Source organism: Apus apus, chromosome Z (genome assembly GCF_020740795.1).
Source record: "Apus apus isolate bApuApu2 chromosome Z, bApuApu2.pri.cur, whole genome shotgun sequence".
Taxonomy (NCBI): Eukaryota; Metazoa; Chordata; class Aves; order Apodiformes; family Apodidae; genus Apus; species Apus apus.
Window position 1 is genome coordinate 71,757,776 of NC_067312.1, and position 18,041 is coordinate 71,775,816.

At 37.7% G+C, this 18,041-nt stretch overlaps 1 protein-coding gene across 3 annotated transcripts in view; it reads right to left on the minus strand.

The window, feature by feature from the left end:
* Positions 1 to 2,928: 2,928 nt before the first annotated feature.
* HAPLN1 (hyaluronan and proteoglycan link protein 1) overlaps positions 2,929 to 18,041 on the minus strand; it is a 29,188-nt gene continuing 14,075 nt past the window's right edge. For all 3 annotated transcript variants that reach the window (XM_051642647.1, XM_051642648.1, XM_051642649.1), the window contains 2 exons: positions 9,778 to 10,080; positions 2,929 to 3,249 (listed from right to left, as the gene is read on the minus strand). In XM_051642647.1, the coding sequence (XP_051498607.1) occupies positions 2,960 to 3,249; positions 9,778 to 10,080 (593 nt within the window). In that variant the 3' untranslated portion in view covers positions 2,929 to 2,959. The remainder of the gene's footprint in view (positions 3,250 to 9,777; positions 10,081 to 18,041) is intronic.

The window sequence follows — 18,041 nt, forward strand, 5'->3', positions numbered from 1 at the left end:
TGCTACACATGGGCTGTCACAGCGGCAGCCCAGAGATATGGGTGCAGAAGGCATAAGCTAGCACAAGCCTGAGACTGCTGTGATTTAGGACCTGATCAGCCATCTCCAGAGCATTGCAAAATTGGTGAAAGGCTGAGTTGGCCTTCCCGCAGTGCCTTTGGTCTAGCAGTGAGGGCACTTTAAGCCAGCCCCACAAGTGGGTTGGATGTATACATTTTTTATGCAGGCAAAATATAATCCCCAGTCCTGCAAAAAAAGATGTGTCTGGGTAAAACCCTGTGAGGGGTTTCCCTGGAGAGGTAAAAAAAAAAAAAAACAACACAAACCAACACAATGAAAAAAAATAATTAATGAGGGTCTCTTAACCTCTGTGCAATAGGAAAACCAAGCAGCCTCCTCCAGATCTAGCAGATCATTCAGGAGGATAGAGCCAGCTGCATAAAAGGCTTTCCTCTTTACAGCAACTCTGGATCTAGCTGGAGTAACAACTAGGATATTCCTTATAGCTTTTCCCATCCCATAACCTCTTCTTCCAAGCTTCAGAAAAGGGCATGAAATAGTCTGCCTCTTTTTTCCGTGTTTCTGAAGGTTGGATGGGGGAATTACATGTATTCCTCTTGGTCATGGTCCAGTCTTGAACACACAATTCCTTACCCTGTATGCGTATTTTCCATTTTTCTTTCCATTTCCATTTTTTCTCTAAAAGATTCAGAAAAGGTTTTGAATGGCCTGAGGAAATGTGTGAAATTGACATGGATTTAAAAAATGGGTGTTCAGAAAAGATATGGGTTTAGGAGCTTGACCTGTAATAAGAATCTATTTATAGCCAAGTGACAGAGTTTCAAGAAATTCCAATTCCTAGTGGATTGAAAAAAAAAAAAAAAAAAAAAAAAAAAAGGAGGGGGTTTGGCACCATCTGTATAGTATGAGCAAATATCCACTGTGGGTGTAAGTATCCTCAGAAGGATGGAAATTTGCCTCTGAGCTTGATGGCAATGAACTCCATTATAATAGCTCTTATACTATGGTATCTTTCAGCTACAATTCTACCATATATTGTTCCTGGGTTGTTCACAGAGTTTTAAAACAGGACTACAACCACTCCGGGAAAGAGATTTATTTACTCATGTCCATGGGAAAATAGCTACACCAAACCATTCATGAAAGCATACCAGTTGTGTCCTACTTAGATAAATACCACTATATCTCATTAAGATATGGAAACAATGGGAAACTATAAAACTTTGTGTAATACAAATATTGGTCCTCTAAAATCTTCATAGTCAGCAAGCGCAGAGTAGGAAAAAGAGTTCTCCGTTTTTAAGTAGTAGAACCAATACTGGATAGAGAACGTCAAAACTGCCTAAGAGATTACTCAAGACCAAGATATTTTTAATCAATGGCCTCTTTGTTTTTTTGGATATCCAGCTTGAGACACCATAAGTGTAGTAAATTTTCAGAAAGCCTTGAGCACCCACTCTCTGAAAAACTGGTTGCATTAAGGTATCTGAAGATGAGCACCAAGAATTGCTGCATCCAAAATGAGTTTGCATCAGAAATCCAAATTCCCTCAAATTGGTATTTAGGGAGGACCTAGTGCTTTAGGCAGCTCTTGAAAATCCTAGGCACCATGCACAGTGTGTGTTTATCTCTGACACTGGCAGATAGAGGTAAACATCTTCCACATGGACCACTGCAGATGTAGTGAAAAGAAACATTTCAATATTTATTTTTTTTTCTGTTAACTCTAAGGAGTATTAACTAAATAATTCAGGGCTAGCAATGCTATGTTTTCAATGACAGTGTAAAAACAAATGTGCTTTTCAGATACAAATAAGATGTAAGGTTTCTTTCTCTTCTGAACCTTGATAGCTGGTTTCAGATTTTATTTAATAATTTTGTCCTATGACTTCATAATTCTAATTTATTTTCTTAATTTTTATTTATTGTGATGTGTAAATAGGTAAGAAATATTAAATATTGTAATGTTCATTCATGAAGACAATAACATTTCAAAGGCTAATGTAAAATTAAGCTGCTAAAGTTTACAATTTCTCTGTCCAGCAGTTCATCTATACAACTGCCCTGAGTAGATGCTATATGCTGCTTAGCAAATGGCCTTTAAGAGTTTAAAAATATCTCAATAAAGCTACTCAAAGGTAATACAACACTTCTCACACATCTTTAATTGGACTTAAGATGAAAATACTGTTTTCTTATTGTTTAATTATTGATTCCCTCATCGATGAGTTACATACACAACTAAACCACATTTGAAATGTTCAGGAGAACTAATTGTGCTTGTTCCTATGCATGGGACCATGAGCTTATTTTTCAGAAAGACAAGCTTTTAAATTGTAAAACTAGTCCTGCTTTAGTGGACTGTTTTAGCTGCTTTTATTTAACTCTGTGTTGTTTCCATGTGAAACCAGTGAAAACAGTTATTTTCTAAGCTATGTTGTTGTGAGGCTTTTTTGTAAAACCTCACTGATCCCCTTTAATAAAAATCATATTTCAAAATTCCTGATAAAATTAATTTGCAGTGTTTCTCAGTCTGATAGAAATATGTAAAATTTGTGCTTTTAAAAGCTGCTTTGAGTAGCCTTACATTCCATAATTGTGCCCTAGCAATCCTCAAGCTCTATTGCATGCCCCATTCATGTAAATATATTTTGTTGGGAAGATGTAGCTTAAAGAATTTGGCTCTAAAACTTCCTTACCTAGAGCTTCCATTAAATTATATTAATTTAAAGTATCTATGGAATGATACTTTTACAAAAACACTAAAGGAAAATAAACAAAAACAAAAACAAATTAATGAGTTGGGTTTCTGAAGATGACTCTTTACAGTAAGTAAACAGGGTTTATCACAGTTTTAGTAACTTGTATGAGTTCATATCGAAAAGAAATCTTTCACATGTTCTTAATGAATTTAAAACTTTTGTGCTCTAGGTATTTTTCAGTTGTATGCTCTGAAACAGTAGACACCATACAGCTTGTGCTTTTTATCAGGGAAGCCTACAAAGCGAACTGCTGCTTCGTTAGGGCTGCAGCGTTTCCTGGGCCTGGAGATGGGGTAGCGGACGCTGCCGTCAGCCAGCCAGCCGGCATCGCAGCGGTCGTACCCCAGGAGCTTCCAGGCAGCAAATATCTGGCCAACTTTAGCAATCTGAGCTCCATCCTTCAAGCATGCCTGAACGGCTTCGTCGTAGGTCAGCTTAGTTGGGTGAATTAGGTAGTAAAAACGACCTGGTAAGAGAAAATAGGAGAAAGGGTCATTAGCGATGTAGTTAAGGTGATGTGGTAGTATAACTTTGTTTTTTGAGGAGGCGTGGAGGTGTTCCACTGCAGAGCCATATCAAACAGGAGTTGACCTGGAACTGTGTGATTTGTACATTGCATTGTTAAAATGATCTTATTTATTTGTGGAGTGAGTTGATAAATATCAGGAAATAAAAAAAAAAAAGTAAAATTAGAAAAAACAAACTATTTGAACAACAGAAAAAAGTAGTTTTATGTTTATTTCTGCTAACAGCACAGCAGGCCATCCACATCCTTGCTTCCTTTCAGTGGCAGTTGAACAGTTGCAATGCATATTCACCCTCAGATGTAGAAGAACAGCAGGGAAAGGTCAGGGGAGAGGGATAATGGAAGACTCCAAGGGACTGAGAGGAGGGCACCTATTCTCCATCCGACTTTATGGTATAGGATGCATTTACCAACAGGATGCCAGTGACGATACAGTCACATGTCCAGGTAAACCCAAGTAAGCTGTAGCTTGCTGTCAGAGAAAGGCAATGAGCTAAACATCCAAAGCAGTGCACTTCTACATTATGTTCCCTTACCAGATTTCCTCTCAGAAGCATGGCATAGAAAGATCTGGCCTTTGATAGCATTTGAAGGAGGCTGGCTGGAGGTAACACATGCAGTTTTAGTCTCTGACAAGGCGGTCACCTTGCTTCTGATTAAGTACAAACAACTTTTAATTTTAAACTTTTTTTTTTTTTCCCCAGCATGAAAGCTTAGATACAGCTTCTCAGATCCAGAGTTTGAGCCTGTGGTAGATCAAAACCATTCCTATCATAAGTCTTCATTAGCAGCCTCAAAACCACGTGCAGCAGTTCTGCAGTTCTGTTTCTTTTTAGGCATCAAAGGGTATGTCCCTTCTGTAAGACAGCATTGAACTGATAGTGCTGCTAAGAAAAATGTGGCTCTGCCTCAAGGTAATGAAAACATATGCCAGCAAGTAAAGCTCAAAAAGGAAGTATCCCCTACTAATCCACAAGCAGCAATAATACTAACATTAATTTCATTTATCAAGGAAATAGAAATTCATCAGAAGCCTTTCATTAATTATCCTCAGGGTTATTTTTCATCACAGATTTGACAATTAACCAAGTTTGAGATAGAAACAGATTGCAGAGGAATAGTGTTTATTTGAAGGAATAATATTTTCTAAATAAATTCACAGCTCTTCCATCTGACAAGAAACCCAAAACCCAAAGATATTTATTCATGTGAGGATCTTCTAATTCCAGACCACACTCTTTAGCGCTTTATTGAGAATGTAATGCAGAATAATATCCTTTTTGTTCCTCATTAAAAACAACCAATCACACAAACAAAAGCCCACTCACTTTCTTATTACTTTCCTGGTGATGAAGAAGTGGTGAGCAAGATGAAGAGTTATGTCAGATCCAGGTCCCTGAACAAAACACCTACCTTTTTTCTAAGTGAAGAAATGTCAGGTCAGATGACAATATAAAGATAATTGAATTAACTTTGTGTAAAGGTTGGAAATTGTATATCATGCCAAGTATATTGAAAAAAAAAAAAGTCTACATTGTAGTTGTGGTGGAGAAGAAACATTTTTAAAAATTCAGTTGCTGTCAGAGACAGAATCTAAAGTATTTCCATTGAAAATTGTTGACATTAGATAATCTACCCCTTTGTAAAATACTTGCTTAACTCCATTTCAGCAACTTTAGAGCATTTACAAAGTCTTGCAAAAGAGAATGTTTATTAATTGGAAACCTATTCCTACTATGTTATTGAGAGGTCTCCCCAAAGCAAACAAGATTTTGGACTTAGGGGAACTAGGATTTGGACTGATAGCATGTAAACTTCATCTAGCTTATTAGTTGCTCTTCAAACCATATGTCAATAGAATGTAATTTCCTAGGGATTTGCAGTAAGGTCAGACTTTTGACATATGACATCACTAATGAAAACTCCTCTGCTTTGTCCCTTCCTTAAATAGGATAACTTCTATTGTAAACCCCACGGGAGTGCAATGTGTACCCAGAATATCTGATTAAATAAAACTCTTAATAAACTCAGTACAGATATGCTGGTTTTCCCTTGTTAATAAGTTAGACAGGTTCTTAACTGTCCAAGAGAGAAGCATTAACTGATGCTCTCTCATTAATGTCTGTAGTTAGGTCACTCCTATGAGGATGACCATGCTTGATTTGGTTTGTCACAATCAAATCATGGGGCATAAGATTTATGTAAACCTAATTAAAGCCCAGCTATGACAGTTACTGCCACAGAAATTAGTTGTTTTACTGTATAAAGAGCAAACTGCTCTAATTTGTGGTTTCATACGACCATAAAAGGCATTCTCAGTGGCCAGCCGGGTGTAGTTGTAGCTTGCACAACATGCAAACCCTGTCATCTGTTCAGCATACTGGGTTCAGTGTATCTTATAGCAATACTAAACAGCTGAGAGAGACCATTGTTTCTCAAGATTGAGCAACATGTTACAAATCTGTGATGTGGGAACAATTTTTAAAAAATCTTCGAGTTCCCCCCCAATATCAGCAATTAATCTGTTGCCTCAGAAAGAAAACACTTCTAAGAAAGGTTCCAACATTTTCTTTTAGGGATGTTTGTTTCTCTTTTTGGAACAATGGCTACATGTTCCAGTGATAAAATGTTCTGAAATGGTAAAATAAGCAGTCAGCATGCATCATTCAGTGACAACTATTTACATCTTTCTCCCATTTTAGTGACAGAGGTGGTTAGCTGATCACATGCATTACTGTAATGAACAGGTTCACAGATGCACTTTTAAAATGATCCCTAAAATTTATTTTTTGTATTTTTAACTTTGTCAACATTTGATTTTTACTTGATTCTGCTAGAGCTGATAACAAACCAGTTATGCACTTGGTTCTGTGTGCAAAGTATAGAACAAAATGTTAATGAGCAGAAAGTGTGATACAAGCTCTACTTACAACCTTTTTTCTTTGAAAATGCTCAATTATAGAGGAGCTGAAAGATATGTTCATATTTACCTCACTTACTTTTTGGTGCAGAAAATTCCTGTTGGGGTTTTTTGTTTTGTTTTGTTTGGGTTTTGTTTTGTTTTTTCTTTGAAAACTCACTGTTCTCCTTCAGAAGTCTTTGAAATTAGGCAAAGACTAACCAATCAGCAATACCATCATATGTTACTTGTCCCATGCCTTTTGGACTCTCTGGGGAAGACCGCGACAAAAGGATTTAGTTGCATTTATTCCTCTGAAGTGTTGTATTGAAGCCAAAATTGACCTTGTAGAGGGAATGTACAGAAGAGGAGCGTCTCATTTGTTGGGGCAGTGATGTGAGGGAAATTGGGATGATCTGCAGCCCTTGCAAACATTTGAATCATGGCAGGTTCCTTATTGCATAGGTCAGGATCATTTAGCTTTTCTAAAGCATGTACTAAAGTGAGTCCTACTGTGATGGAAAAGGAGAGGATTTGAATTTGAATACTTCCCACTTATGAATATTCATTTTCAATAGTATTTATCAACATGAGGAATGTAAAAGCAGGTTGGGAAAAACAATGCAATCCAATATTTTGTCTATATGGAGGCAAAAAGAAGAGGTTATTTCACAATATTTTGATGGATTTAATGGATAGCACTATGCCAACGTTACTCTTGGCACTGTTTTATGGAACATATTTCCATATATTCTTATAAACTGGTAAACTGCTTTTACTACTCTTTACAAAGTGTATGAAACCTTTTGAGGTTTTTGGCTTTGCCTGAACAGACACAAAACTTGAACAGCTCTAGGAACAAACAAAATAATTTTCATTTGAAGCAGTCATACATGCAGAATAGAATGTTCAACTATTGTACTTATCCTAGTCTAAGAAAAGACACTGCAAAAATTAATTTCATAAAGTACTAGGATTATTTTATATTGCATTGCAGACAAAGTGCTATGACAATTTCACTATGCAGATAACAGGATTGTAGGTAGAATTCTTCAGTAATGGTATGAAAGGAAGCCTTTTTCTACCTTTTGCATATTCAGCTCATAACAGATGGGAACCTGCAGGTCCAGATTGAAAACACTGAAGGTGGATTAGAACTCACTGCATTTATGAATATGTTTTCGTTGTTCACCTTAATGGCTGAATGTAATTTTGCTGGTCTGTACCTTTCTTTTTCAGGTAAAAAACAATCCTTGTTTTTTAGACAAAGACTTTTCAACTTTGACTACTGAACTATTTAAAACTGAGCCTTTGTTTATTTTATGATCCCTGAGATCATAACTCATTTGGAATACTTCCCTAAAGAGAACCCACTTGGCAGAAATCTAAACCTCATCTGCTTTCCTCATAGCAGCTCCCACAACTGACACTCTTTGAATTTTTTTTTTCAAGTCACCTTATACTCCCCTGATCCTGGGGCTGTTGGCATTTTCCCAGCTCCCTGACATAAAGCTGAAGGCTCCTCTGTTTCATACCATCAGGAGACTCCAGAAGTCACTGCCACTGCTGGAAATGCATAGTGTCCTAACCACTTCTCGTTTTCCTTGGCTGTTCCTGAGCTGAGAGAATCAATATGAGCGTTGCACAAACAGTTCTTTGCCCATAGCCACTATCTTTGGCAATTGCAACCTGGTGGCAAAATGGGTTATTATAAGCTTTTTGCTTTACAGTGAGGAAGCTAATGTATGCTGTTAAGTGTACATAAGCTATCTGGAGTGTTGAGCTGTAAACAGGAACTTGGCATTTTGGGAGAGTGACTGGGTTTATTGTGGATATTAAGGTAAGCTTGGGACATGAATAGCGGAGAACGCAGTAGGGACATGTGAGGATAACATAACTGGGTGGGTTACTGGTTAAGTAAGTGGATGCTGGGAGAAGCATATGGGAGAAGTCCAGATTTTCTGCTGAAACCTTTTGAGACTGACATGGCACTGAGCTATAGTGAGCTAAAAAAGATAGTGTTCAGCTCTATATACTGTCCTATTGCTGTGTAGTGTTATGTCTTTCAGAGCAGTCTAACAGACTCACCAAGAATGAAATTCATTTTGACATATGTCATTGATTTCTCCACTGCCTGTATACCTTATATTCATATCCTCACCTTAACTCATTCCTCTTTCTCCCTCTTTCTCCCTTGGTGTATCAATGCACAGAAGATATTTATCCATCAGCACATTTTTTTGTTTATTTTTCCCCAGAAACAATTTTTCTCATTCTTTAAGAAACATCCAGCTGCTAATGTGGAAAAGAGTGGTGATTAGTGACCAGTAGTCGCAAAAATTAATTTTGCAAGAATTGTAATTAGTGCAGTAACACTTTAAAATCCTTTTTTCTTGTTTATGTTATTCCTCAGTCCTATTTCTATGGTACAGGTTTAAATCTGCATGTAAGAGATCAGCTTATATAGGATTTCACCTTGGATAAAAGAAGCAAGAAAAAATGAGCTAGCATTTTATGGGATGATGCAGAATGAAGAAAGTCAGCTAAACTTTAGTTTCAAAACACATACAGACTAAATTAATACTGTCAGTTTCAGGGTTTCTTTTGAGAGGGTGGAGCAGCCTTAGCATTAGAGCATATCTTCTGAGACCAAGGCTTATGTTTATTTTTTTGGTGGTGCTGTAGAATAAAAATGCTTCATCGTGGATAAGCAATCTGTGCATAAACAAAAAAAGGCCATGCTCCTAGGTCTGGGTGGGCTGCAAGCCAAACATGTGCAAAGTTGTACAGAAATTATCCATGAATATGATGCTGTAGAGGACTGCAGACTCCTTTGCACGTGTTTACTTGCAGCGTTCCTCTCATTCACAGCAATGCCTTCTAAATCCTTTTGAGCCACTAGATTAAACCTGAAATGATAGCTAGCTAAGATCAAGTAGTTTCATACTTAACATCTGTTAAAATCAAAAAAGCTTCCAGTTGCTAAAATAAAGTTTAGAGCAGCCCAAGCTCAGAGCAAAAAGTGAACAGGGTTTTGGCAGTGTACTAAGATAATGAATCTCAATTATTAGGCCTAAAAGCTAGAAATAGCTTTGCTGATAAGGAAGTATTGGTCATATTAAAGTAGCAGAAGCTGCTTGATACACAGCATAGAAGAAGTGATCAGAATTTTGTTTTGGTGATACATTTAAGTTGCAAAACTTCAGAACTATAATTAAATTCAATAGGAAAGCTCAATTAATGAATTGCAGGTTTCTTCATCACTTTAAGTGAAATAAGCCCAGCGTATATCAACATTGAAAGAGTACATACAAATTTTAACGGGGTGAAAATAGAGATATTAGAAACTCCTGCCAATACAAGTTCTGTAAAAAGTTGTAAAAAATATCTATTTGAGCTTGTGGCAAAGACAACTTTATGCTGAAAATGTGTCTTTGTGAATACAACAATTACATTTTCCAAGCCTAATACAAGCTTTGACAAATCAAATGTCACTCGCTGCCATTAGATCTTTGTTTCTAACCATAGAAATAATCATCTGTAAAGGCAGGGGAAAAGAAGGTTCTTACCATTGAAGTTGGAAGTGAAACAGAAAACATCATATCGGCTTTTATCTTTATCCCAGAAGCCGTAATTCCTGACCCCGGGCACTGTGTTCTTCCCTCCACAGGGTTCCCTGGGCTTGGTGATGGGGTACTGCACGGAACCGTCACTGAGCCAGCCGGCATTACACCAGTCCAGCCCTGACCTCCAGGCATCGTAGAGCTGGTCAAAGGAGGCAATAACAGAGTCTTGGTCCAGACATGCTCGCTGAGCCTCATGGAAGTTCAAGTTGTAACGACCCAGCCGTGGAGAATAAGGGAACACGACACCTGAAGTGATGGAAAGAGGGTGAGTTACAGGACACCTGAGAAGCAGAAGAAAAGGAAACTCTATTTACAGTCACCAGAAGGAGAAGTAAAGGTTAACTCCATGATGTGTGTCACTGTTGTGTTGCTTTATTTCTGGCTAAAAACGCACTGTCAGCACACCAGCCATTAGGTCTGAGGATGGGGTTGCTCCTCTCCCCATAACCTCATCCTTTTCCCAATGGGATCCATGACAGGTCTGCACATTGCTCCCCGCTGCAGCTTTGCTGTCCCCACCGTGATGTCACCCTCCTGCACTCTGAATACTGAAAGATGAGCAGAACTGGCCAAAATTTTGCAACTACATGTTTTTCATCAGAGAATTCCAGTTTAGCAGCTGTAAAATCAATTTCTCATTACAAAAAAAAAAAAAAAAAAAAAAAAAAAAAGTAAAGTAAAACCCAGCCTGGTTCTATTTTATGTGGAACGGGATTTGGGGATTTTCTGGCAATCATTTAGAAAGAAGAAACAGAAGTACAGAGGTATATGAACGAATTATTTTACAAATAACCATTGAAATGAAATGTTTTAATTGACATGAAAGAATGCTATGTTCTTTGCAAGGACTTGCCAAGACTTTTTGAGAGGTTAAAGACAGTTGTTTTTTTGCTTGCTTTTTCATTTTTATTTTATTTCAGATTATCTTAGGAATGGGAAAGTATTTCACTCATGGCTTAATAATAACAACATTTGAAGACTCTACTGGTAGGAAGCATAATTTTAGTGTCCTGAAGTTGTAAAGTAGGAAATCTATAGGGAAATTAAATCAGTGAAATTGTGTATAGTTGAGGTGGATTTTTCTGGTACTTTCCAGCTGTTTTTTGGAAATTTCTCACCATTCAGGGAGAAAGAGTTCCTCACAGGGAGCATTAGGGATAACAGTTCTTTGAGCAGAAGACAGGTTTCCCCAGTTACAGATGGTGAGCCAGGTAGAACACATGCAGCAATGCAGGACAACCCTAGCAGGAAGCCATGTGAGACGATACCTTCCCTCACTACCACTATGGCTGCCAAAGGATGCTTGCAGCAGAGCCACTGTGCAAGGAGCATGGACTTGCCAAAAGTTTCCTTCCACCCCTAAGGACCAGCCACAGACTGGCTCAAAGCCCTGTCTATTGCAGACCAGTATGGCAGAAAGACCTTCTCATAACAAAGTGCGTCCAAGTGGAGATGAAAAACATGGGGGAACCTCCAGAATTGTTTCAGCAGCAATGTTTAATCAAATTCATTGCCCTTATCTAACAGATTTTTTGACAGTGCATTTTCTGCTTGTTTTATTAAAATGATCTGTAGTTAAAGATTACTTTTTGAAGCATGAAATATATTTCAGAAAATGCTGAAGAACCACCTCCTCATGTGGCTCTGATAAAAGAGAAGAGAGAGACTTGAAACAAAAGTTTGGATCAGACCACCCTAATCTCTGGCAGGATTTAGAAACTTAACCCAGATCTAAGTTTTACAGCTGGCTGTAGCCCAATCCCATAATAACTGAAATAAAATGGCATCGAAGAAGATCCATCTCAGAATGTTTATTCTAAAACATCTCTATATAACTAAGTGCTGCAGGATGCAGAGGGACTGAAGAGAAGATAACACATGAGATGAGCCAAAAACTTTACAGTGCTGTAAACATTCATCGTTCTTTTTACTTACTCCCTGCTGATGACTTCCCCTGCCTTGAACAAGTTCCTTGTCTTCTAGCCAATGTAGCACAGAATAGAGAAATTACATTACGGTCATGCAAGACTCTCACCATGCAATGAAGCCATTCCTTCTGAACATTGAAACCCACTTTGGTGTGTATTCTGCCAGTATCTCAATGTGTCCTTTCTTTCCCTTCTTTCCCTCACCTCTCTATCATCCAAGAAGTGTTATTTTTGTTAAACAAGATCTTCGTTATTGCTAAACCTCAGTCACTTTGTCCAAGAAAATAAAGCATGCAAATGTAAATTTGGCAGGGTAATAATAAACAACATTTTACCCTCCTGCAGCAATTAACTAGAGAGTCTGCTGAGGTTCTTTCTTTTTGTAAATCTTTTGTTAAAGGGCTTTTTAGTTACTAGCTGTTCTGAACTATAAAGCATGCGTGTAATGTAACACATGTTCTGTTAATTGTAATTTTTTTAAGAAGAAGCTGGAGATGTTTAATATTTTTCTGGAACTCTGTTTTTCCTTCCTCCTCTTCAACCTTTAAAAAAAAAAAAATTCTTCTCACTGAATGCTAATGGACAAAAAGATCATGGGCTATGATGAAAATGCAGCAAATGTCAGAGGAGTACAAACTTTACTACTTTATTTGAAAGCCAATACTTATTATTTTTCCAGGACTACATTTCCCCAGATAATAGATTCCTTGTCCAGTACATGTGCCTGATTTTCATATTCCTGTAAAAAAACCAGCAGCTAAAATGATCAGAGGTGGGTATTTATTAATCAAGATCTACATGCTTCTTTACATACTTCTAAAAACTGAGCAGTAATTGACTGGAAAATAGTTAAACAGATTTGATTCCTTAAGGTTTTCAAAATCACTTTTTAAAAGAGGTTAAATATGTATATAAACTTGTTACAAATCTATTGGAGTTTGACAGTTTGGGACATAATGTTTTAATAATATAAATATGCACAAAACTGTAATATTAGCTTTGGGCTATATTTGGGTAGACTGCATAGAAGCTGAGTTTTGTTTGAGTTCATCTGCAGTACAAGCCTGCAATTGATTAGCATTAATTTCACCCTGCAGATGGGGGTAGCCATTGGTGATTTTGTAAAGTAAAATTGACCAGGCATGTGTTTTGTGTAGTTTTGCATTATCTTATATCTTTCTTAGTATTTTTCTTCTTCTTCATTTCCCTATCAAACCTAGCTGAAAACCATCGTTAGATCTTACTATTCATCTTCCTTTTGTTACAATTTAGCAGTGCTGAACTTTAGTTAATTGCAAAGCATCTTTTTCAGTCTTGGATCTTATAACTGATCAAAAGATAATCCATCCCATCTGTTCTTGAATGGACAAAAGCTGTCCTGAGGCTTGTTACTGTTCCCAAACTACAGACTGAATCTAAACTCCTGACTCCAGCCCTGTGTTCTACCACTAGACAAAACACCCGCTTCCAAACGTTAAAAAATTCAGCTTGAATCTGGTTACTTAATGGGAAGACTGTGCTGAGGAGCCTTAACTTGGCCTTGGTGATTTAGCTCCCTGCCCCAGGGAAGCAGCTGAGACACTTTTGGAGCCTAATGGGTAATATGAATTTACAATACAGATATTTACTTCGCAGTGTCACTCTTCTCCCATACACGTGGTTCTCTGGAACAAGTCCTACGCCCAGGGAAGGACCTCCCTTCCTCCAAGCAAGACAGAAAAAACCTGAGACACTTTAACTCAGTGGAGAATAAATCTGTTTGTGAAAGATGAAGTTCGGGTGAGGCTTGGTGTATGCACCTGTGAAAATGCAGTCACAGTTCAGAAAATGACTGTTGTAATGGAAATTAAGTTTTCTACCAAATTGGAACAAAAGCACCAGATGTAAAACATATCCTCCCTACAGGCACGCCTGTATTTCCCTGAATGCCAATTCCACAAACATACAACTCTGTTTCAGTCAGCAACAGAACAGAACTGGATTTTATGGAATATAAAAGAGATAATATTTGTGTGTCCTATGTCCTCAGAGACTTATATACAGGTAATCTCTAAAATTCAATGCAAATGCTTTGCAATTACTTAGTCACTATAGACACATTGTCAGTGCAAGGAGCTGTAATGGTTACCCAAGACAACGAGCTGAGGAAAAAGCCTTAGAAAGCTCAACACCTGTAACAATTTATGGGTGTCTACTAAGCCAGCACCATACACAATTAGCAGTTTTAAGAGTATTTACACACAGAACAAAATAACACAAATTTCTGTTGACCCATATGGAAAAAAAAAAAGCGTCTTTTTACAGCCAAAGTAAAGAAATACGCTTCCTTGAGCTCTAGTCCAAACAGAAAAGTCAGTTTTCTTGTAGCCAGTGTAAACACTGAGTAACAGTATGGCTTGCTATATTCTATACTGTAGGGTACAGTTTTATGTTGGCAGGTTCATACACTTAATGGCAAAATTTTCCACGCTGGCTTTCTAAAATTCAGTGAAAAGTGGTAAGTCCCTCATTTTCCTTGACAAACCATCTCCATTTCTCTACCTGTCAGGCCTGTCAGATAACTGATCATTCAGCACAGACTCTATGGGTTGGCCACTAGCCATCAGCAGATATCAACCTCCCTAAAAATGAAACTGAAGCTTGAGATGATGCCCTCAGCATCCCATAACCAAGCTGCCAGTGAAGTTGCTTATTTCTGACAAACAGAGGCATGAAAACTAGATTTGCTGGCCTGGAGGCACATTATTCCCTTTTTTTTCTGCAGGCTTTCTCAAAATCTGGAGACTGCTCTTTTTTTGCTCTCCTTTAGCTAATTAGTCCTAAACCTTTTAGCATTTTCCTTTTGGGTTATCATTCCCAGATTATTTTTTTTTTGCTGTTGTATTTTGAAATTTTTACTTCAGTTGCATTTTTCAAGTACCATTTCTCACAGCACTTGCAAACACAGCAGAGTCTGCAAAGACATGTTACTCTGTCACAGAAGGAATTACGTTGGTCTGCCATGATTTACTCTTGACAAATATTTGTTGTCTCTTACAAGTCTTCCAGTTGTCTTCTGGGGACCCGCAAATATTGTATCCTGTGAAATCAGTTTTATAGTAGAGAGTACAACAGATTGTCATGCAAAGGATATTTATAACAGCTTTTTGTGTATCAAAGTACCAGCAACACACACAAAACCCAAATATGACATAACAGTATTAGGCTAAATCTGACATCCTGCTGTTGAGAATATGGAGTTGGTTTCATATTGGTTGCCATTGAAAAAAATACTAGATTAGAAAATTATTGCTGTGACAATATGAAGAATTTGTTCATATGGAACTTATGGTTTTGTTTGATATATTTTGAAGCCTGTTTTTGAAAGACATGCCTGTTCTTTTTCTAACTCTATCTTGGACATAAAGGCTAATGTACCTTTAAGAAAGACCATAAAAAACTTATGGGTTAGAGTTAGTTTCTGTCTAGAAAGAGCTTCCTACAGAGATTCTTAACGACTTTATCTAGATCTGCATATTTCTGGTACTGTTGAATGAACAAAGTATTTATTTTACAGCCTGTATTGCAAAATTACTGTGTTCAGTTATCACCTCTCCCTGAAGACAGAAACTATATACAAAATTCCTAATAGAGTAAAAAATCTGCCTTTGACATTTTAGTTTTTCCACTTTTTTTGTCACCTGGCATGTGAATCTCACAAAGGAATACTACACACAATCTGTGCCTGAACAGTGTAAATCAGGGCCAGTGCTGGAGCCCTCATATGCCTGGGAAGGTAAAGCACACAAATCCGATGTAGTGAGATTCATTACAGTGTATAGAACTCATAGGAAAGGGAAATAGTAAAGCAGAATCATAAAGAAAATTTAGTGTAGAACAGTAAAGCACCAACAAAAAGAAAATTTAATGTAAGCTGGGAATTCTTTCTTTGCTTATGACTTGGCAACAATATCTACCTGTCATAGGAGACCTTTTAATTTATTAAGATTTTGACTCTCAGGACATTTCACAAAGAGTGTAAAACTTATGATCCATATATTTTTTTACAGGAGGAGAGTAAGGACAGTTTAGTGAGAAAATGGATTTCATGACAAGACCAACATAAAAAATGTCCTGCTCTTTGCAGTACTTGACATTTCTTACAGCCACCCTGCCCAGCCCAAAGCTTCTTCCCTTAGACCAGTCCTTGTACATGAGGCTAAAACAGTATGATCATCATAAGGTGACTTGAACAGTTCTTAAAGGTTGTGCTTGTGAAATACTACAGTGAATCTAGAGTGCTAGACAGCACAGTCTCACTAGTGTAGGGGGAAAATGATGTGGTTCTGCATTAAATAATTGTGAAAAAAACATACCAAAAGTATGCAAGGTATGTAGCAAACACAGACTGACTCTAATTCCACTGTTTGTTTCAAAGCTAAAGTGCCCAGTTATTATGAACAGTTTATTTAATGACATTCCCAGGAGGCCTGTAAGTTTAATAAGAATAAAACACTACCACATTCAGTAAAGAAAAAAGGTCCATTGAGGTAGAGGTCAACTATTTTCATATTGATGTATTAACATGCTTTTGCCTCGCCAAAGATATACTGTTTCTACAGTGAACTCACATTGGAGCCATCAGCTGTTTTGCAGTGCTAGCGGGCATTCCTGGATATGAATGATTTTGTCTTGCTGCCAATTAACATCCTTAGGGCCACCATCTCAGGACAGCAGGCTACTGATGCAAATCCTTCCCACTGAGAGATAAAACTTCTTATTTTTAACAGATGTAAAGTGTTAAGATAGGCTGACATATTTTTTAACTTTATTTTTCCTTATCTGTCCTGCATTACCCAACAGCAATCCAAGCCAGCACTGCATAAAGCTGCAAATGACATGAGAAAAATAAGCACAGGGGCATACAAAGAAATACATTCCATCAACCACATATGTCCACTGTAAATATGAGTACATTTTAATAATTATAATTTTAGAATGAAGCTTCAATGAAATTTAAGAGCCAGAATAATTAGATTTAGTTGCCATAAGCAGAACTGACACTGGCACACTTGCTATCATTTTATCTCTCTTCTCAAAAGGTTATGTTTCACAAAGGAAATTTTTCTGTCTGCTTAGGAAACATCACTCTAAAACATCAGAAATTAACAGTTTGACACCTGTCCCAAGCCTGACAAGAATAATTTAAAATACATTGCCAGACCCTAGTTATAATACATACATTTTCCTCTGAGGAAACATGTTTGTTTCCTTTGGAATGTGCTTGGTTGAAAAAATATGATTCCTCCTATCTTTATGAATTTCCTTATTTTGGAGGTGGATTTAATTTTGGGAGGTGGTTTTTACATGGAGGAGTGGTGCTGTTGTACCAGAGGGGCTGAAGTTGGCATACTTCAGAGGTAGACAACGTTTAGAGTAACAGCAGTAAGCTAGAGAGATCAGTGCATATCAGGAAGTGGGAGCCAGAACACATATCCAGTGGGCTGGTGCTATATCACAAAACAGCCACAGTAAAAAAGGTAAAAAAATCTCCTGTTTTCAGATGTGTTACTTTATGTAGTAAAGATTTCTCATTGCTTTCTTTCTTTAGTATCCTTCAAATATTGCCCTTCAAATGTGGATCTCTGAATGTGCACAAGCATTTGTACCGAGCTTCAGGCAAAATGTCTTATTCTGCTACTACAGCCATCAGTATCTCCCCTTCCCCAAGCACTCCTGGCATAGCAGAAAGCATTTGTACTGGAACCTCCTGGCTTCTAAAAAGCTAGTGAATTTTGTTTCAGAGGCACAATGCTAAGTGGCACCAGTCCAGTATCTGGTCCAGATGTGTGGTGTGATGAACGCTTTGAAGATTTTACACCAGCTCTAACCCTTTTACTTTGGCAAAAAATATAATGCCATAAAATGCAGGGAAATACCAGGATTTGATGGGGAACAAGATATTCAGTTATTAATCAGGAACATCTTGAAGCATGATAGAGGTATGTACTGAAGAAGAAAGGAGAATCTCAGAGGATTATCAAAATGTCTGGTGTTTCTGACCTGGATTAAGGGACACTTCCTATTCCTCACATGCAGTAAACAGCTGCACTTACAGCATTTTATTTACACCCTTTTGGTCTGGAAGCCACCCTCTGAAGTGGATCACTCTTGCCCTTTTGGACTGCCTACCTTGCACTGTCTCTCCTGACCGCAGGGCTCATGCCTGCAGCCTGGGCAGCTGACCAGACCCTTGCTTTCCTTTAGACAAAGCTGAGCAGAAACTGTTCTCTCTTCAGT